The sequence below is a fragment of the Schistocerca serialis genome, chromosome 3 (assembly GCF_023864345.2).
Source record: "Schistocerca serialis cubense isolate TAMUIC-IGC-003099 chromosome 3, iqSchSeri2.2, whole genome shotgun sequence".
Classification (NCBI taxonomy): domain Eukaryota; kingdom Metazoa; phylum Arthropoda; class Insecta; order Orthoptera; family Acrididae; genus Schistocerca; species Schistocerca serialis.
In genome coordinates, this window is record NC_064640.1 from 956405464 (window position 1) to 956428452 (window position 22989).

Below are 22989 nucleotides of genomic sequence, written 5' to 3' on the forward strand. Positions count from 1 at the left end.
GTATGGGCTAAACCGACATGTTACGGTCCGTACGATCGTCTACTGATGTGGTTCAGTGCCGAACCCCTTTCGGAAATCTAGGAAGACGTACGTCTCTCGGAAAAATGAACTGAAGGAACATTCCCTTGTTCACTAGATTTGGGACCTTGTGGCTCCCACGTATTATATTCCTCCTATCTGCTCATCGAAACAAGTCCGAATGACGTTTTGAGTCGAGTAATTGATGATCCAGCATTCTTCAGATTTGAACTGAACTCACTGGAAAAACATTGTACGAAATACACGGGGCTATAAACACAGTCTTTCGGCAGCAGGGCGAGAAATGTTTTATGTAGCACATTACGGTCCGCTCGTATATTCGTAGCGAGCAGGCGATCTACGGAGATGCGGAGTGTCGGCTGCCAAATAGAGCAGGATCCCGATAGAGAGCACGGAGAAACGGTGGCCGTGCTTTCCTCGGCCGACCCCGTTGCGCCAGTCTGCCCGCGGCCGCTGCGCGCGCCACACCTCCTCCACGACTCGCCGCACCACTCTGCTCCTAAGGTCTGTTTCTCGTGCAGCTATCACCATCGCTTGTCGTAAAGGAGGACTATTCGTCGAAGTCATTAGAGTAGTTGAACGCGTGCTGTGCTGAAAAGCGTAGGAGGAAAGAAATCCTGTGGCGTATTTATAGTAAGATTCCGGCGTCGAGCTTGAAGCGCTTCAGGGAAACCTCAATAATCCGAATGAGCACGCGTGCATTTCAAACAGTTCCACCCCCGCCTGCCCCCTAATCCGAGTTCGGCGACTTAACCACTGCACCACCTTCCTCTAACAGTTCATTCAGAGAAATCGTGACTATTTTCGTTGGTGATCTACATCTTAAGGGACGCCTGCGAGCTATTCTTCAGAGTTTCTGGCACATCAGTAACGCTTATCAATGCGTGACGAAAAACAATCCATAGGCAAATTCCATAATCATCACAGGAGACTGGCTCTATGAAAAACACACACACACACACACACACACACACACACACACACACACACACTCTCACTCACTCCGAAACAGACCGGCAAGAGTTTCTGTACTTAGCTTCATAGTGTCCAGAGTACGTGTAACTCGTAACCAATACCTCGTCTCGGTCCGACACACAGTTTTAACTTTTCAGTTACAGTCTCATATCCCGTACTTTTTGGACTCATACTCAGAAAATAGCGTGAAGTGTTAGGACGTACTTGCCATACGACTGTATACGAATTCTTTTAGTAACGTCAGTAATCCGATGGTTGTTGTTGCTGTTTCCAGTATGTGTTGAATATGTCACTTGATCTGGGGTAGGCGGCCGGTGTGACTGTGCGGTTCTAGGCGCTTCAGTCTGGAACCGCGTGACCGCTACGGTTGCTGGTTCGAATCCTGCCTCGGGAATGGATGTGTATGATGTCCTTAGGTTAGTTAGGTTTAAGTAGTTCTAAGTTTTAGGGGACTGATGACCACAGATGTTAAGTCCCATAGCGCTCAGAGCCATTTGAACCATTTTTGATCTGGGATATGAGTCTTGATGCGATTCCCAGATATAGAAAACAGTGCACCATGCGTCTATCAAACATTTGTTGCATTGTTACTGTTGCGAAATAAGGAAACTGAAGCCGGCAGAAAACCGCGCCGAATCGTATTCCGTTTCTAAGCAGCGGCATGTTTTCATTACTCAGAGATGTAAAACAGGAATCACAACAATGTTTGCCCAAACAGGTGTGAAGAATGACAAAAAAAGGGGAAAACACTGTGTATCTAGTGGGCGTGGTAAACTTTGCTCCCACGGCTGGCTACGTTTTGCGATGTAAGAACAAGTTAATAAATGTTCTGCACACGTGAAACGGTAAGGTTGCATTGTGGCACAGCCGACGATGAATGCCTTCGGCTTACATGTTCATCCACAGACATGTCTCACCGTATAGGAAAATCACTTGCTCATACGCCGTGCTGTGCCAACAAAAAAATGCGCGCTTCCGTCATGTCCTTCATTTACGTTACTTGTCCTATCTCTAAGGACCTCGATGTCGACGGGATTAAGCATCTTTCCTGTTTCCGTGCTTGAAGTTGCCGCCTTACGATTAGGTTGTGTTGACGGAATGAAGATATTTTCGAAATCCTAGTTGTTAATTGTTAACTGAAATCGAATTATCTGTGAAATTAAAAATCTGCCTCGTGTTCAGTGCACAAGGTTATTAGGAAAATTGCCGGCCGAAGTGGCCGCGCGGTTCTGGCGCTGCAGTCTGGAACCGCGAGACCGCTACGGTCGCAGGTTTGAATCCTGCCTCGGGCATGGATGTGTGTGATGTCCGTAGGTTAGTTAGGTTTAACTAGTTCTAAGTTCTAGGGGACTAATGATCTCAGCAGTTGAGTCCCATAGTGCTCAGAGCCATTTGAACCATTTTTTATTAGGAAAATTATAACATTTTTTGTGGCTCAAGTTCGTAACATGGCGTTCGTTGGCATACCATGCTATTGAAAAATATGGCACCCAATTGCTTTTTAAGCACTCTGTTGCAATGCATTAAATCAATTGCATAGGAAGATTAGGGAGTTAACACCGTGGCAATATATGTCACTGCAAACAGAAGGCTTCTTGCTTAAGGATGGACCAAGCACTCGTGCGGGCATTAGCTTACCGATTCACAGATAATACAGGAAAACAAAATCTGGATGACTGAAAGGGGGATACGAACCCATATCCTTAATCTCTGCAATACCTCACTCGATCCTAGTAAAAATGGAGCGGGAAAGTGTTATAGGTGATCTCATTGCATTGGGTAAACGAGAGTAATGAAAATTCTCAACCTCAGCTGTCCTAATACAACTCTGAGCAGCTATTTTGTTCTGTTACATTTTGCACTGGGTGTGCAATGCCTGATACTGTAAATGTTCGTAAATATTTATTGTTCAGATCTGAGGAATAAAACTTCAGAAAGATTAATGATAAAGTAATCAGCGCGCGTGGATGGCATTAAAATGTAGGGGTACGGTAGCAATTACAAAGCTGATGTGCCTCTTATTGTTTCGAGTCTGTCAAGTGAAAGAAGTAACTCAATAATTTTTAGCACGTTGTGGCCGTGATGAATTGACCAACCTAAAGATAAAGAATCCACCAATACTTCCTGCGTTCCTATCTGTTTGCACGTGCATACAAGTCAACGTGCGCTGTACCAGATTGGGCACGTTGTGTGTACTGGACGAGCCCAGCAGAAGTTCTCCCGTTTCCTAAATATAATGCGTCACCACCACTTTCCGTCGCTTGCGAAGACGCTGACCCTGTGAAGTGTCCCATGCGTTCTACGCAGCATTTTAACTTCGACTATAGCAAATCTCGTCGTGAATGCCTAATATAGTAATTTTATGTGGTGTTTCATCTTGGTAGGTGTTACTACATGGATGTTTCGTTTTGCAGACTCTTCATACGAGAAGGCTTGTCGGCGGGGCAGCGCTCCAGCTACCCCCGTTCTCAACAGCCGGGGCTTGGAGCTGACGCCATCTAGGCTTGTGGTGAGTACTTATGCAGCATGTCCAGGGAAGGAATCGCTGATTTCAAAATTAAAATTCGTACAGCTTTTACAATAAACATTTCGTTTGTTGCACTCTATCGATTTTAGTTTTCGAAATATTTATACAGTAGTTTCGAAATAGTTCGAAAAGCTGCTAACGGACAGCGCTATAATTCACAATACGTAGTGCCTATAAATAGTTCGTCGGAGCTCAAAGGGATCAGTTCCATCTTTGAAACGTGAAAGGAATTAGCGTACTTAAGAAAGAGGTTGAAAAAATGTGTTTCATGGAACAACGTGGTTTCCTGGTACTGAAGTGCCACAGGTTAGAACGCAGTCCTACGCCAATAAAGGGCAGTTTTCGAACAGGATTTAATTTTCCGAAAGGAGCCGATGCGAAAACCATTCGCAAGCTCTTCGCCAAATTCCAACGGACGGACAGCGTGGGAAATGCTTAGCGGCTAACGTTGGCTCCAGACAAAACGTAGTTTCTCCTCAAAATGTCGCCACGGTTTCTGGAATTATTCAGCAAAATCCAAGGAAATTCGCTGGAAGAATTGCAGCACAGACTGATTTCATGCGTTCCAGCACGCAGAAAATACTGAGACACAGTCTACACTCGTTTACATTCAAAACCCAAAGCCGCCAGCTTTGGGACAGAGGGCTGCCTTTGTGAACCAGATTCTCCCAATAATGAAGGATTTTATGTTGGCTGCGTCTGGTTCACAAATGAAGTACACTTCCACCTGAAAGGAGTCGTGAATAAATAAAATTTGCTATTTTGGGGTTACAAAAAGCCTCATTTGTGTGAAGCGAAGCCGACCGCGGTGGCCGAGCGGTTCTAGGCGCTTCAGTCAGAACCGCGCGGCTGCTACGGTCGCAGGTTCGAATCCTGCCTCGGGCATGGATGTGTGTGATGTCCTTAGAACTACTTAAACCTAAATAAACTAAGTTCTAGGGGACTGATGACCTCAGATGTTAAGTCCCATAGTGCTCAGAGTCATTTGAACCATTCTGATTAGCAGAGCGGTCTAGGACGCTGCAGTCATGGGCTGTGCGGCTGGTCCCGGCGGAGGTTCGAGTCCTCCCTCGGGCATGGGTGTGTGTGTTTGTCCTTAGGATAATTTAGGTTAAGTAGTTTGTAAGCTTAGGGACTGGTGACCTTAGCAGTTAAGTCCCATAAGAAAAAAAAGGAAGAAAAAAGAACCATTTTGTGAAGCGAAGCTACTAATATTCTCCCAAAGTTAGTGTTTGGGTTACGACATGCAGCAGAGGCATTACTGGCGCCTTTTTCGCACGAGATATCTAGTGTACGTTACGTTGCAATTTTGGAACAATTTGTTGCCACACAGCGTCAAAGCATCGACCGAGCACAGAATGGTTAATGGACGATGGGGCCAGACAACATCACACCGAAAAGATGTTTCGCTTTCTCGGCGAATACTTTGGGAGTAGAATCATTGCGTTCGATTATTGCAACTTTACTGGCGCAGGGATGGATTGGCCTCCATATTCGCCCGATCTGACTACTTGTGACTACTTTTTGTTCAAAAATGGCTCTGAGCACTATGGGACTTAACATCTTAGGTCATCAGTCCCCTAGAACTTAGAACTACTTAAACCTAACTAACCTAAGCACATCACACACATCCATGCCCGAGGCAGGATTCGAACCTGCGACCGTAGCAGCCCCGCGGTTCCGGACTGCAGCGCTAGAACCGCACGGCCACCGCGGCCGGCGACTACGTTTTGTGGGACACATTGAAAGACGCTGTCTACCAGAACAATCCCACAACCCTGGACGAGCGTGAATCAATGTTCTGCGTGTCATGTGAGTCCATATCCGTTGAGATAGTACAGGATGTGATGGCAAATTTCATTGCTTGCGCCATCTCCGTACTGCGCGTGTTTGACATTTCGAAGAGATTGTGACGTGATCGCAAAGGCTGCTTGTAGAGAACCAGTTTAAATATGCACGCAGAAACTGTACCAGATGCACAGCGTACAGCGCCATCTGTTGACAGCTTTTCGAACTATTTCGAAACTTCTGTATAGTTTCTGTAAAAAAAATTCTTACAGCTTTCACAATAAACATACTTTGGGTTGCATTCGTCTATCGATCTTAGATTTCGAGATATTTAATTCTGAAATCAGGGACTTCTTCGTTGGAAACCCTGTATCCTGATGTAAACCTTACAAATATCTAGCCACTAGTGGATTTGAATAACTGATGAATTTCTGAACCACAAGATACACTTCTCAACTATTTCGCTATCATCTCCTGGTTTTTCTTCTTGTCAACGCCATTAAGACGTGATGAGCCACGTGAAAAACTTTACCCAAAAAGAGACCGCATGTGCTAAATGTGTGACCTGGGTTTTTGTGTTCAGATATCAATTGAGGTTAAACTACGCTATTCTATGTCTTCCGTGCGGTTCTAGGCGCTACAGTCTGGAGCCGAGCGACCGCTACGGTCGCAGGTTCGAATCGAGTCTCGGGCATGAATGTGTGTGATGTCCTTAGGTTAGTTAGGTTTAATTAGTTCTAAGTTCTAGGCGACTGATGACCTCAGAAGTTAAGTCGCATAGTGCTCGGCGCCATTTGAACCATTTGAACCATCTATGTCTTCACATTTACCACGATTTCCGCCTCTCCGTGAAAAATTTCACTACACCCACTGACAGGTCTTATATTACTGTCCTTGCGTTTAAAAAAATCTCAAATTTCCTTACTTAGCAAGATGAAGTTCTGTTGCGCTGTACCCTCGTTCGGGAGAACAGCAGCCGTCCAGACTTACGTTTTGCGTGATCTCCGTAAATCAAAAAAATGGTTCAAATGGCTCTGAGCATTATGGGACACAACCGCTGAGGTCATCTGTCCCCTAGAACTTAGAACTACTTAAACCTAACTAACCTAAGGACATCACACACATCCATGCCCGAGGCAGGATTCGAACCTGCGCCCGTAGCGGTCGCGCGGTTCCAGACTGTAGCGTCTAGAACCGCTTGGCCACTCCGGCCGGCCTCCGTAAATCGCTCAGTGAAAATGCCGGGACGGTTCCTCTGAAAAGGACACGTTCCATATCCCTGTCTAGATCCGAGCTGATCTCCAGTGGGTTCGTCGTTGACTGGATCTTTAACCCATTCGGGTGCCCTTACAGAAAGGACGTCGTCCAATGTATAAAAACTCGTTATGTGTTTCAGTTAAACAGTAGATCAAATACGAAGGCGTGCTGAAAAGTAATGCCACCGAACTTTTTATGAGAAAACTCTCAAAGCTTTTTAAATAAAACAAACGTTATTGACATTCTACGTCTGTATTCATTCTTCATGGCTACATATTTGCGACCCTCTGCCAGTAGACGGCTTCGAATTGTAGCGTGTAACATGGCGGTGTGTAACGTAGCTATGTCAGTATTTGGGGAACAGCTTGCTGTAATCGAGTTTTGAATTCGAAGAGTTCGTCCACGTATGGAGCACCATCTCGTTCAGCATGACAGTGTCACACACTAGCACAGTGACATCTGTAACAATCCGACGCCTTCGGTTCACCGTCATCAAAGAACACCTTAGAGAACTTCACTTGGATAGTGATGAAGCGGTACAGGCAGAGATGAGGTTCTGGCTCCGTCAACAGTGTCAAACATTCTACAGTAACGGTATCAACAAACTTGTCTCTCGTTGGGAGAAATGTGTTCGTCGTCTGGGTGACTATGTTGAGGAATTAATATGTAGATATGAAAAATAAAGATGTAGAATGTTGATAAAGTTTGTTATATTCAAACGCTTTGAGAGTTTTCACCTGAAAAACTGGGAGACATTACTTTTCAGCATGCCCTCGTTATAGTAATCCCTATGAGTAATTATTGAAACCCGTTTCATCCATATCTCGAACCATAAGTGAAATATTAAACATTCACGTCACGTGAAACACTGTAAATCCCAGAGGGCATTATAGGAAATATATTCTACCTGGGAGCAGTTTGAGTGAACGGATTCCGTTCCCTGCTTGAAGTTCCCTCTGCGTGTTTCTATACTAGCAGCAAGGTGGACAGACTGCAGATTTTTTTTCTTTTTTTCGTTTCTCTCTTTGTCCTGTATGACCAACGTAGCTTTTGGTTGTGCTATGAACCTATACGTCTAATATGTAGTAACAAGTCGTCGTTGTGGCATTCATTTATGTCAGTCTGTGTCCGTACCATCTGCGGATTTACAGTCAGCTTCATATTTGCCGAGTTGAATTTTTTTCTGTAGAGTGATTATATCCAGAGCTTATGTCCTTAATCGTGTTCTATATTTTTTGACCTCGCACGCCGCAGTTATCGCTGTCCGACGAAGAATAAAGTCGAGTGACGCGGCGCCTAGAAACTACCGTTTGCATGTCTTCGTTGACGCTTCACCCAGTGACGCATTTTTGAGCTTCTGAACTTCAAACATATTTCAATACTAGATGGAGTGTCTGAGGTCGTCCTCTCGCAATACATAGTCCTTTTCTTCTGCTCCTCCAGTGCGCCTCCATCCTGTACGACATGAGTAGTGTGTACCGACGTGACTCACGTTCTTAAATGGTGAAACAGACATTGCTGTGATCCAGACAATCATCTTCACACAGTCATAAAAAAATTTCGGCTTTCGCCCAAGAGACCAGGAAAATACGTAAATTAAAAGCGAAGAATAACTTTTTTTGTAATGTTCCGAAATTCAGTATTTCGCTCGCCTCGAGAGTTACGAAATCTGTCATTACTGACCAGTTCAATTGTTTTTCTTCTGACCACATCGCGATCGTGTACGAAGTAATGAATTGTAATTGCTCATTCGAGGCGCTATTCTATACTACAAAATGAAAGCCGTAGCTTCCAGTAAACGAGTTAGATTCATTATTGAAATCAAGTGGAAAAGAGTTGTAGGAAGAAATAGCGAACTAAATGCAAGTTAGGACGATTTGTGACGCGACTAGAATAAACTGTCTCACAGTGTAGCAGGTTATATCATGAAATGAGCCTTAGTGAAAGCCATAACTGGAGGCGACGTCTCCGCCTTTCGTAGGTTGGCAGTAAGTGAAGAAGGTTGGCAGTAAGTGAAGAGCTGAAACGAATCCGGCGGCGCTCAGGAGATTTGAAACCTCGGCAAGCTGGTAAGCTTCTTTGCTGGGTTTCAGCGCCTCCCACAGCACCGTTTCCGGCACACGTACTCGCCCTAGGAACAAAAAAATAACATCTAGTTCACCCCCTGCCAGCAGATACTGGAAACATTTCCTTCCTACAGAATAAGATGGGACACTGTAGCTCTCTTAAAGAAGGTTCCAGATGCGGAAGCCTCGCAGCGTTAGTCATGGAGTGATGATAATGTACTAGTATACTTTCGCAAAAATAAACTCACATTTAGTTCCAGTCTACACAATCCTCTAGTGCAGTGTTCAATGTTGTTGGGAAATTTACCCACACGAAGGCTTTGCTGTAGTAGCGTCTGAATTCTAGCAGGTGATATACTGCCTGCTAGATTTTGTCGTTGTCGAATAGGAATAGCAGTTCCAAGTATGTCTATAATATAAACTAAAACAGGTTTTCTTTACTTATGAGAAACTAGGGCTTAGTATTTCGATGATGTGTTGTGAATGATAACGAGGAAGTACTTCAAGGTCACCTAGTGCAAGAAGTCCGCAAAATTGCTTTCTCTCTTGTTAGCTCATGTGTGGAGTTACTTTACTAACTGATTTCATTTACTCGAAATACGGTTACGATGTGGAACGAGTCAGCTTACAGGCTTTTGATATATGAATCTTTTTTGCATGCAAGCCCAACTTTTTCATTCGCGAACGAATATATAAGCCTACAAAAATGGAAAATAAATTTGGTTGCGGTCTTTTCCCCTACAGATACTAAAAGGTTATAAATTGCTGTGTGTTAATGGATTACAAGGAGTTGTCAACAAGGAGCATATTCAGTTTAGTTTTAAACCTGACTTTGCTCTCTATCAGGCAGTTTACATCACTGGGTAGGTAATGGAAAAATTTTACAGCATAATTCGCAACTATATGGCCCAAATTCAGAATTAAAGAAGAGCAATGAAGTTTTTTCTTAGTGTTGTATTTATAGATTTTATAATTCACTTTGATCTCTGATACATTACTTTCAGTATATTTCGTGACATAAATATATATTTAATGTGAAGTTGCAGTTAAATAGTCCAACTCTTAAGTAAGATGACTATGAAAAGAACAGGGGGCGAATACCATATTTTATTTATATGGTACAGCTTTATTCAATATAAACTTTCTTTCTAAAAGAAGAGTTGTCCCGTAATTAGAACTTTATAAAAAACTGACCTACTTATCAACTCCTTATCATTCACGACATCTGTGGTTGGTGTTGTACCTAACGACAAATGGTTCAAATGGCTCTGAGCACTATGGGACTTAACTTCTGAGGTCATCAGTCCCCTAGAACTTAGAACTACTTAAACCTAACCAACCTAAGGACATCACACACATCCATGCCCGAGGCAGGATTCGAACGTGCGACCGTAGCGGTCGCGCGGTTCCAGACTGAAGCGCCTAGAACCGCTCGGTCACAGTGGCCGGCGTATCTAAAATACTTCCGAAATTGATAACACGATGTTTTTCTACGAAGTTAACGTGAGAGCTTGTGCAGAAAGCTTTCAAAAACGTTCTTTCAAAACATTCATTTATCTTTTATTGTCTTTTAAGACTTTTTGAAATAGCAGTATCATGCGGCAGCCTTGGTCAGATGAAATTTCTTATGTGACCAAGCATTCAGTCATGAGCGTCATTTTCCTTAAAGACCTATATTTTCTCTCTCATCGTCGTAATATTTTTGTAGCTCAGGTTCATTCGACTTTCCTGGGCGACAGCCTGTGAAAAATATTATGCTTTCTCATATGCGTTTTTCGTATCAGAGACTCAGTCTGTTCAGCATTTGCGATTTTGTCCTACTGGATCGCTGAAAAAACACCCTGATGTCATGAGCAGAGTTGAGGCTTCATAACCTACTATCGCATAACGGTTATCGCTAGTTCCAGCTGCGCGCTTTCATCATAACACTCATTTGTATGCCCCTCATGAATTGTATGCTGTTATCTAAATTTAGGAACGGCTATTGACTCGTTCAGAATCACCCAGCCATTTCTTTGATTATTCAAATGAACACAGCTCGCCAAATCGTTAAGTGGGAGGGCGGGGTAGACATATTCCGAAATGACCAGTCGACTATTTAACTTTACCCTTTCAAGTAGACAGTATCCTCCTGCTAAGCTATTAATTTCTAGTGGCAAAACTGTAATGTTCGTAACCTGCTCAGAATCAAACGGAAGGAAAAGAACGTGAGTTTTTAGAGCTTTGCAACAGTTATATATCATGGATGGCACAATACTTTAATTATTTAAACTAGCTGTTAAAATGACACAAATGAAATTAGTTAAACCCAACTTATATGGCACTGAGGAAATGCACTCACAATCATAATAGCCTAATTTTCAAAATGATTCGTTAGGTTTACTACGATGCTTTAAAGACTGGGCTGTATTTAGGAGTCCGCGATGTAGGTATGATTTCTCGAAGAAACTGATTTTCAAAATTTGAGAAATACTGTACTGAACTGATATTGTTGAATGAGAGATATTTCACTTCGGCCGTTTCAGTGAATTGACGGACGTATTCTGGCAGTTCCTTATTTCTGTCCAGAAAGCCACCACTTCAGGGATTCGGCAAAGGGCACTGGCCTCTAATCGAATGCGCCCAGCGGGTTAACGACAAGAGCCAGTGTGCCAGTCAGCCTCGATGTGTTTTTAGGCGGTTTCCCACATCCGACAAGGTGAATACTGTGCTGGTCCGAAAGTACTGCCTCAGTTACGCGATCCGCAAACATTTAGGTAACATTAGCACACTTTCTAATTGTTAACACTAGATGCAGACAGGTGGGGCATCCCTCTACCACTAACATTGCCAATCCAAAAATTATCATACTGGCCCCTTAAAGGTATGGGATAATAGTATAATGACCAGGAAAAAGAAGACTCATTTTTGTCTAGAAATCCGTGTGCCATAATTGTGGAACAAATTCGATTTTATGGCATAATAGGTATACAGTGCATTACGAGTTATACACGTGGTGAGATGGAAAATCGATTGCTACAAACACTGCTACTAGAGTTCTACGGTTGACTACATTTTGCAGAGTTTAACTAATAGCAGGTTGAGTGCATTTTTCTGGGAAGGTCCTTTATCGTGGCAAGTGCTTGTAAAATTCTTCAAATAGATGCGGGACATCATGAAATGATGCGTATCATGCCATCGGTTGTACTTCGTTTTGAAAGTTCAGTGCCGCAAAAAAGAGAACAGGAATAAATAATCGAGAAATATTTCTGTCTTCAAAAAGTTGTCATTCGCCCAACCATCAAGGACGAAGATACAAAGAAACGTCAGAAAATTCTGTGCCCGTTTGGAAGGACATTTTGTGTCGTCGATCCATAAATACACTCACGAGAAACTGAATCAGACACACCTAACCAGTAATGGTAGCGCCCATTTTCACCCCGATGAAGACGGCGATGCTTCGTGACACGACTCCACAATACACGTTAGGGAGCTGTTCTGCTCCGTGACTGAACAAATCGCGGATATTTGTCCAAGCTGGGTCCAAGGGCCATGTATCCCGCTCACTGCTATTCCAGATGTGTCGTCGGGGTTGTGATTAGTGGCCTTACGTGGGGAGAAGTGGGGCGGAAGCACCACACAAGAATGCTCATGTCTGTGAAGTGTTCTGCAGCGATGGCGTGGCCCCTGTCTTGGCTCAACCTACAGGTAGGGAAACAAACGGATGCACATGACCAGCCAATAGGTTCCTGTATTGTTCGCCGGCGGATGTGTTAGGACCGTCATTTCATCCACTATTTTCTTTAAATGTGAACTGTTGGCAAGTGGAATGTTCCGCGTCACCGGCGTGCACCCTTTCCGTGCTTACAGTGTTTAATCTTTCCAACATGTGACGTGGAATACGCGCAGGTACTCGTGTAGGCAAGGACGTTTCTAGGCCCATCCGCCCCCAGCTTGAAGTTGGAATTCAGTAGTTAATTCGAAAATTTGTTGAGATTTCAATTTCATCTTAGGACTAGTACGAAAACACATTTCGTAGAATCTTAATTCATTATGACATCTACAACATAAAAACATTTACAGAAAATGTAACAGCGTAGCCGGCCGGAGTGACCGAGCGGTTCTAGGCACTTCAGTCTGGAACCGCGCGACCGCTATGGTCGCATGTTCGAATCCTGCCTCGGGTATGGATCTGTGTGATATCCTTAGGTTAGTTACGTTTAAGTAGTTCTAAGTTCTATGGGACTGATGACCTCAGATGTTAGGTCCCATAGTGCTCAGAGCCAGTTTGAACCATTTATTTTTGTAATTGCATATTTACAAAATCAGCTCAAATGAGGGCGCAAATAAACACGCGAGTCACTCGTGTAAGACGGATGTGTTGCTCATGCTTATATGTAAAATAAAATGAGTAATATATTAGCCCTGAGTACAAACTAGCTTAGTGATGGATGGTGGTGCTCTCAGCCTTCAGCGCTCCTTGTGCAACCATTGCATCTCAGAGTAGGGCCGCCTGAGCAATAGTGACTAGCTGGTTCTGGATGCGACGTCAGCTCTCAGTTGTTATTGTCCAGCAGCTATTTGCGAGACTGTGGTGGTCCTCTTCCCTGCTCTTACTGTTCTTACAGTCGACAGCGATCCCTGTCATCAACATGTTGCATTTGACTGAGGCAGTGATGTTTTCCCCAAACCGAAAACTGGCGATCCACCCTTAACATTGTGGCCCAGTGTCTGCTGGACTACGAGCACTCAGAATCTGGTCACAATCAAATGCCTCTTGTCCATCTTGGGCAGTATGGCGTCCGACGACATCCCAGCCACTTGACCGGCATAACTATTCCATTCGCCGTAGCGACAGAGCCACTCTCTCTGCATTACAACGGGGATCTCTTATCCAGTTGCTCATGGATTGAGTATTGCATAAGTATAAGAATTTAATCAACATATGTTGGGTACGGCGGTAATCCTTAGCGCTTTCTGTGTTGGGTATTTTATTCTGCAGTTGTCAGTATGATATGATGGATCGAGTTAAAAATGAAAGTTTGAGACTGAGTTGTACTTCAAAAAAGTACAAAAGTTCGCCAGAGTAGTAACTTTTAGAAACGTTACGACATGTACCATGATCTCGAATCCTAGGAACTTCTAGTCCAGTGAAATGAAAACGGGAAATAAATCTAAAGGGAAGTAGTTAATTTAACGTTTCGTCGACGGCAAAGTTGTTAGAGACAGTGCAATAGCACAGTTGATGAACAGGCTGTAGCTTGTTGAAAAATTTGTGTTGTTATCCACCTGTTGGGACAGGGATTTGAACATCCTTCCTGCGCCCCCCCCCCCCCCCCCCAAAAAAAAGTGTTGTTAACCATCTCGCTCAGCTCTTGTGTTACGTCTGTTGTCGTGACACACTGTCGATATTGTTCTCCGAAGTAGTCTGTGCCTTAGTCGATGATCAGTGTCATATTGTCTTGGAAGGATAAGTTCTCAATCTGTGGAGTAGGAACAGACCCAGGAGGGGTCTCACTACCAACTTTTACTTAATGCTACGACTATGTGATTGCATTGTCGAAATGCGTCTCCGTATTGGATGGTTATCAGCTTCTCATAGAGCCTGCTTACTTTGCTTTACTTCGCTTTTTCGTGTCCGGAAACCAAATCGTAGTCTTTCAGCACAGTAGCGAGCCACGTCCGTGGCTTCTTTCTTATCCAGCCACAGATTGTCGAGTTTGCATCTGGAGGGAAAATTTGGACAGGCCAGGAGGTGTACCATGTCTCGCAGAGTACCACAACCGCACTTGTCGACATCCACATTACAGTGCACCCTCCTGCTAATATAGACCGGATATATTCTCGATTTGGTCTATCCATGTAGTCGCTGCACTTCCCTTCGGTCTCTTGCCCTCTATCTTCCCTTCTGTGATTATTTTCTCTAGACTTTCTCCAACTCGTCTCACAATATGGCCAGAGAACTGGAGAATTTTTTGGTTGATGCAAGAAGAAAGGTGCCTAGAGATAGTGAATTGCTTAGTGATGGACACATTTTTCATTCTTTTGGTTCATTTTATGTGCAGCATCCTGTGCCAGCACCAGAGCTCAAAATGCATCAAAACGCTGTTTGTCTCTGGCCTTAAGGGTCCATGTTTCCCAGCCATAAAAGGAGACACAAAACACCAGTGTTTCAACTAGCCAGACCTTTGTGGTGTTTGTTATAGTTCTGTTCGTAGCCACTCACCTTAGTGTGACCCGTCGTCTTATCTCATCTTCACAGCTTCCCGTGTCACAGATGGTTACCCGAGATAGATGAAAGACTGTGTTACTTCCATTTCCTGTAAATCGACCTGTGAGTAGAACCCGTGCTCCTCAATCAATTATCACGAGTTTGGGCTTACTGAGATCGGACTCCTAATCCGTGTGATTGACTGATGTCGTTTACTTTTGTTAGTAGCTCAGCAAGTTCATCTCTGCTACTGCCTATAGCATGGTATCATCTGTAAATCACATGTTGTTAGTAGTTCTGCCACCAATTGAGATGCCGTTAGTCCAACCGTGAAGAGCATTCCTAATGATATGTTCTTCATAAATGTCGTAAAGTTGAGGGGATTGGAACACAACCCTTTCTGACGCCTTTTGATACACTGATAAAATCACATGCACCAGAATCTGTTGTCACAGCTGTGAGGTTGTGTGGACTTCTGATCTGAGCTCTTAAGTGCATTAGGACATCAAACTCTGCAAACACTAGCCACAACTTCTCCCAAACAACACAGTCAATGCATTCCTACAGTCAAGGAAACAGATGAAAACAGGAACACAGAACTGTCAAGATTTCTCAGTTATTTGTTGTATGTTGGGAATCTGTTCACGAGTTCCTTTCCTTTCAACAAAACCTGCTTGTTCTGTGGATGTGTGAGACTGAATACATGGCTTCAAATGCTGGTTTGAGATGTAGAGGAGAATTTGGCTTGAGTGGTATATGAGAGCTATAGTTTGTAGTTGGAGCAGTTCTTGGTTGAGCCTTTCTTGTGCAGGAGGATGAAGAGAGGCTTCAGCCAGTCATGTGGCCACTCCGCAGTTTCCCATATTCTTGTACACAATGAATGCAGCACATCAGCACATTCCTGCCAAATTTTTTTCATCGTCTCTCCAGGTATACAGTCTAAATGAGGAGATTTATAGTTCTTCACATGTTGAATTGTGTTCTCTGTTTCACTACATAAGAGTGTAGTCTCCAACATAAGTTGATCAACCACTTGACTGACCATGCTGTTGTTAATTCCAGAACACAGCGTTTCACAGTAATGTTTCCACTTTGCAATGACATCTTCCTTGTATCTCATGGGGTTGCCATCCTCATTGTCTACCGCCCATGTATGAGGATTAAATTCACTGGTGATGCTTTTGAGTTTCTTGAAGAGATCACGCACTGGACTGTGATTGTGATGTTCTTCTATCTAATTGCAAATGCTGTTAATGATGTGTGACCTGTCCTGCCTACAATTCTGTTGTATTTCTCTGCATAGGTTCTTATATCTGTATTGATCATGGGTAGTGTGGATACCAGTTTTCTTCAGATATTTCTCTCTTCAACTAATTGTAGTGTGGACTGTGATATCCAAGGATGTTTAGTACTTTGTGATTGTTCTGATGTTGGAAGTGATGTTTATTGTCCTTCAGAATGGATGCATGACTCTCCAAATATGGAGAAAATTTCTACTGTACCCTCTACAGTACAGTACAGCCACAGTGTCCAGCATAGGGATAGAGAAACAATTAAAATTACTAAAAAGAGGAAAGGTCGCTGGACCTGATGGGATACCAGTTCGATTTTACACAGAGTACGCGAAGAAACTTGCCTCCCTTCTTGCAGCGGTGTACCGTAGGTCTCTAGAAGAGAGTAGCGTTCCAAAGGATTGGAAAAGGGCACAGGTCATCCCCGTTTTCAAGAAGGGACGTCGAACAGATGTGCAAAACTATAGACCTATATCTCTAACGTCGATCAGTTGTAGAATTTTGGAACACGTATTATGTTCGAGTATAATGACTTTTCTGGAGACTAGAAATCTACTCTGTAGGAATCAGCATGGGTTTCGAAAAAGACGGTCCTGTGAAACCCAGCTCGCGCTATTCGTCCACGAGACTCAGAGGGCCATAGACACGGGTTCCCAGGTAGATGCCGTGTTTCTTGACTTCGGCAAGACGTTCGATACAGTTCCCCACAGCCGTTTAATGAACAATGTAAGAGCATATGGACTATCAGACCAATTGTGTGATTGGATTGAAGAGTTCCTAGATAACAGAACGCAGCATGTATTCTCAATGGAGAGAAGTCTTCCGAAGTGAGAGTGATTTCGGGTGTGCCGCAAGGGAGTGTCATAGGACCGTTGCTATTCACAATATACATAAACGACCTTGTGGATGACATCGGAAGTTCACTGAGGCTTTTTGCAGATGATGCTGTGGTGTATCGAGAGGTTGTAACAGTGGAAAATTGTACTGAAATGCAGGAGGATCTGCAGGGAATTGACGCATGGTGCAGGGAATGGCAATTGAATCTCAATGTAGACAAGTGTAATGTGCTGCGAATACATAGAAAGATAGATCCCTTATCATTTAGCTACAAAATAGCAGGTAAGCAACTGGAAGCAGTTAATTCCATAAATTATCTGGGAGTACGCATTAGGAGTGATTTAAAATGGAATGATCATATAAAGTTGATCGTTGGTAAAGCAGATGCCAGACTGAGATTCATTGGAAGAATCCTAAGGAAATGCAATCCGAAAACAAAGGAAGTAGGTTACAGTACGCTTGTTCGCCCACTGCTTGAATACTGCTCAGCAGTGTGGGACCCGTACCAGATAGGGTTGATAGAAGAGATAGAGAAGATCCAACGGAGAGCAGCGCGCTTCGTTACAGAATCATTTAGTAATCGCGAAAGCGTTACGGAGATGATAGATAAACTCCAGTGGAAGACTCTGCAGGAGAGACGCTCAGTAGCTCGGTACGGACTTTTGGTAAAGTTTCGAGAACTTACCTTCACCAAAGAGTCAAGCAGTATATTGCTCCCTCCTACGTATATCTCGCGAAGAGACCATGAGGATAAAATCAGAGAGATTAGAGCCCACACAGAAGCATACCGACAATCCTTCGTTCCACGAACAATATGAGACTGGAATAGAAGGGAGAACCGATAGAGGTACTCAAGGTACCCTCCGCCACACACCGTCAGGTGGCTTGCGGAGTATGGATGTGGATGTAGATGTAGATATAGATATAGTCATAGATAGTCATAGTCATAATCTATCAACTACTGATTTCCTCTTGAAGTGACCATGCTGCTTCTGCATCATTATTCCAGGATAATTGTGCACTTTGAAGCACCATACTGTGTGAACTGCTGCAAGAGGTATACATCGTCATCTTTTCAGGAACCATGCTCAATTAACTGTGCACTTGGTTGGGAAAACAGCAGTGCTAGATTACTGTACAGTGGTATGACAAAGGACATTAATGTTTGTCGATGACCAAAAGAGAGATCTTGCGGTATGTTTTTCCCGCTGCCCAACTACAATTGTCTAATGATTAATGATTTCATGTGGCACGATATTCCCTAGCGGTTTTTTGGACGTAGATATGATGAAATTATGTATGGACTGGTGTTCAGCAGGACAACCTCAAAGCGTCACTTGTATACTAGTTCCTTTTTATGCCCAAACCATAAATTTGCTGACTGGAGAAACTGTATGAGGCTAAATAATCTATTTGTTCTGTTACTTGGTCATTGGTTATGTGTAGTTAGTAACAGGTAGTCAGAGGAATATATAAGCCCTGCATACACATGTAAATCACAAAACATGACAGTAAATGAATTTCACTAAGTAACTGATGAAAATCTGTTAACTGCTTCCTGCATAATAACCTTAAGTCACTCAAAATTTTTCAGTACTCATCATCAGCAAAGACTGAGTATGTAGATGCATTTCAGTTTATTTCATTTTTCATTATTCAATGAAACTGATGATAATTATTTAAGGCATTCAAGCTAGCTTATACATTACAAGATCACAGATATTTAGTTTATAGGCAGTACTCGTCTGAGCTGCTATAAGAAATATATCAAAGTCTATATTTCAAACTCTGTTTCTGTTTTCAGAATTTCTTCTCCAAACGTTCATTTCGATCCAATCCACTAAAGAGAACTAAGAGTGTCACAAAACTAGAGAGGAAGAGGGTTGTTGATGCTGAAGGGTAAGTACTGCACATGGAAAAGTTTTACTCTCGTGTTTGCTTTATAGCCAAGAATCCCCAAGAATGCAATGCAGCAATTGGGAAGTGTATTTTAAGGGATTTTTCACCTCAATTACAGGGTATGTGGACCACCACGACTACGTACAAGTCGCTCTCACGAGTCACTCCTGTCAGGACAGAGTGTTATGCAGACTCTGGACCTCGGTGCTGGACCTGTCGAGATGAAGTTGTTGCACCCATCTGTGTTGGGAAGAGATCACTGCTTCCAGGTCTGTCCACAATAGTGTTTTCTTGATCTCCTCTATACTCTTTTAACTGAAAATGGTTTTTGTGTTCCATTTCTGAGTCATATCGTAAGACTTGAAATACCGGTATCTATTAAATACCTTTGCATAATAATACAAGACCATCATTTTTTGTATTACTTTCGTTACTGGCTATATGTCCTTATCAGTTTTGTTACGTTTCAGAAGAGAATGTCATTACAAAATTAGCTTTATATGTTTGCATCTGATGTGATGGAGTGATATGGGACCTCTGATACATCTAAATACAACTCTGACAGGTGACACATACGTAAGGATCCTGTCTGATCACCTGCATCCATTCATGTCCATTGTGCATTCTGACAGACTTGGGCAATTCCAGCAGGGCATTGCAACATGCCACACATCCAGAACTACTATGGAGTGGCTCCAGGAACACTCTTCTTAGTTTAAACACTTCCGCTGGCCACCAAACTCCCCAGACATGAACATTATTGAGCATATCTGGGATGCCTTGCAACATGCTGTTCAGAAGAGATTTCCACCCCCTTGCACTCTTACGGATTTATGGACAGCCCTGCAGGATTCACGGTGTCACTTCCCTCCAGCACTACTTCTGACATTAGTTGAGTCCACACCATGGCACGTTGTGGCACTTCTGCATGCTCGCGGGGGCCCTACCCAATATTAGTAAGGTGTTCCAGTGTCTTAGGCTCTTCAGCACATGTATGAAGGCTTACCAAAAGTCATCTTTTTGTGTAATGTGCAGCTGTAACAGGAAAGATGCATTAGAAGAGCCCTTGTCAGATTTCAGCTTGCTAATCTCAGAGTGTAAAAGCTACTGTGTTGTTAAAGATGGTAGTCAAAACTGTTTTGACAACATTTAGTAAATGAATGGCAGATTGCTCCATATTGTAGGCTGTAACATAGATTTAAGTATTCAGGCCAGCAAGAAAAACCAACAAAAGAATAAGTCTTCATATTTACAGAGAAATGGGTCCATTGTGGTGAATGACTGCTCTGTTAGAGTATGAAAATTAACATGATGGTTAGAAGAGGTAACATGATGCCAAAGGGTATTTCACAACTAACGTTTTGCAGAATGCATAATCAGTGATCTTGTGGTTGGCATTGCTGACTCTGTCACAGGGCCGCGTGTTCAATTCTCAGCCCAGTCAGGGATTTTCTCCATTCATGACTGTGTGTGTGTTGGCCTCATCATTATTTCATCATCATCAATGCACAAGTTGCTGATGTGGCATCAAATATAAAGACATTTAGTAAATGAATGGCAGATTACTCCATATTGTAGGCGGCCAAAATCACAGAAGGTGACTCCTGTCTAAGAATGCCATCCACACATTTAATTACATTTCAGTGCCATACTGCAATCCAATCTGAACAACTAATGATAACAAATATGTTCTGCTCCCGTACTTCGTGTTAATCATGAAGGATTAAAATCATTGTGAATGACCCATGTTATTGGTTTATTAGATATGGTAGATGTAAATCAAATGAGGGTAGGATTGCAATTTTAAGTGTGAATTTTACTATGTTCCAGATAACACCACCAAATGGGAATACATGGTATATTTCATGCCGCACTGCAGATGAACGTGACAAGTGGATGCACAGGTACGGTTATTTTGCAGTGAGCATGTCATAGCATTACAATGATTTGAAATTTTGTATGATAATCATACACTAATTAAATTAAATGAACAATTCCTTGATGATGATAGAACGTTTGGAAAGACACTCCAACTATTCAGTTCTACTTCATTATCTTCTGTATGCATGCTTTATGTAGCCTACTCTCATCAGGGATCATATTTTTGAAGAGATGTGGAGGGAATTTTGATGGCAATTGAAAGAAACTACATCTACATCAATAGCCATCGAATCATCTTGTTCTTCAATGAATGTCTTTCATTCTCTGAATAACATTTATGTCAATGATTTCTTAATGTTTGACCCAAAATCAAGCAGTGGACTTTCCATACTGGGACACTGGTTCCCTCCTGATCACCGTAGCTAAGCAACTTCATGCACAGTTAGTACTTATATGAGAGACCATCTCGGTATGCCAGGTGCTAGTGGCATATGTACACGCAAGTCACTGAAGTGGCATGTAATTGAAAGACTTGCACCAGCCTGATGGCTCATACAGCATTATTATTTTTATTATTACCTGAAATCTACCATTAGTTGAATGTCCTGGGATCCACCTTAAAATGGCGTGTAAGGAAGATTAGGACTTAATATCCTGTTGACATAAAGACATCAGAGATGGAATCCACCTTTAAAAGCAGCTAGATAGCAAATGACTTGATTATTTTATAGGGTGGAGAAACGTCAAATACAATTAAAAATATGCTGAAACTGCAAATACTGTATAGAATCACAAAAATAAATATGCAACATGTATTCCATTATAAATGTAAGGCAACTTCATATTCCATGTCATGGGAATGGGAGGACGTTTTTCCACTGCATCTGTCAGATTCTTGACTGTTTGATTACATCAGCATCATGGCTCATGAGAGCTCCATGGGACTCTGTAGTGTCTCATGTGACAACCTGATAACATGACAGTGTCACATTCTGTAGCATCATAGAATGTGGAACTCTGCTGTCAGGATACTCATACTGGAAACAGGAAATGAGTTCCTACTAAAACAGACATTATCCACAAAATATGGTTCTGTGCTGAAATAGAAATTCATTGTCATTGTGGTATTTGTCTGATGTCACTCCCTGACATTTGACTGTAACAGTGCCTTGCTGACCTACAGGCATGGCAAATTGTTTACTTTAATCTTGTGCATTTTCTTCTAGAAGCAGTAGTACTAGTTGGTGGCATCATTTGGTGTTTTTGCTATTACTTTATTTAATAAATAGCTGGCAATATAAAAACATATTATTATGTAAGTCTTCAATTCATCAATTTGACAAAGATGTGTGAGGTAGGAATTTACAGCCATTAGAATCGTATCGTAATATCCCTGATCTGATAACAGAAAATTTTGTTTGCAGAAAGTCAGCTGATGGCACCACCACATAAGTTGTTTGTTAGGTGTTTTTTACACACGCACACACACTCACTCACTCTCACTCTCTCTCTCTCTCTCTCTCTCTCTCTCTCTCTCTCTCTCTCTCTATATATATATATATATATATATATATATATATATATATATATATATATATATATATATATATAAAGAAGATGTGACTTACCAAACGAAAGCGCTGGCAGGTTGATAGACACACAAACAAACTCAAATATACACACAAAATTCAAACTTTCGCAACCAGGGGTCGTTGTGGGGATGTTGTGAGGGTGACATGGTATTAGAAGGTGGAAAGTGTGACATGAGGCTGAAATGAAAATAAAAATATATGGGGAGAGATAAAGATGAACTAGAAAGCAACTGGAGATCTGGTGTGAAAAAAGGCGAAAACGTGTTGGTAAAAGCTGAGCTATGTTGATCCTGTGGTGAACTGGGTTGGTAAACAACGATGTGCACAAAGGTTAGGTGGTTGTGTTGCCGCCAAAACACGTTAAAGGGTGGAGAAATTCGGGAAAATTTCGAAAAAACTGCGTGCCAATGTATTAAAAGGAGTGGTTTTGTATTGGCAGATTATGAAAATGAGGCTAACAATTGTCTGACGAGGAAATAATGACGTTAAAATCTGTGGGAAGCGGATAAAAATGATCAGTGATGTGGGAAAACGGAAATGGAAATAAAGCGAAAGTTATTAGAACTAGCCGAAATGGTTGTTTAATAGGTGAAAGGAACTGTTTGTGAACTGGAAACGGTGGATTTTATAGCAGCGGTAGTGTTGA

At 42.5% G+C, this 22989-nt stretch overlaps 1 protein-coding gene across 1 annotated transcript in view; it reads left to right on the forward strand.

Moving 5' to 3' along the window:
- Nucleotides 1-22989, forward strand: part of LOC126471341 (ras GTPase-activating protein raskol) — a gene marked incomplete at its 5' end in the record, with an annotated part of 695914 nt that overhangs the window by 653251 nt on the left and 19674 nt on the right. The window contains 4 exons of the mRNA XM_050099461.1: nt 3429-3523; nt 18776-18870; nt 18989-19139; nt 20701-20774. Of these exons, the coding sequence (XP_049955418.1) occupies nt 3429-3523; nt 18776-18870; nt 18989-19139; nt 20701-20774 (415 nt within the window). The remainder of the gene's footprint in view (nt 1-3428; nt 3524-18775; nt 18871-18988; nt 19140-20700; nt 20775-22989) is intronic.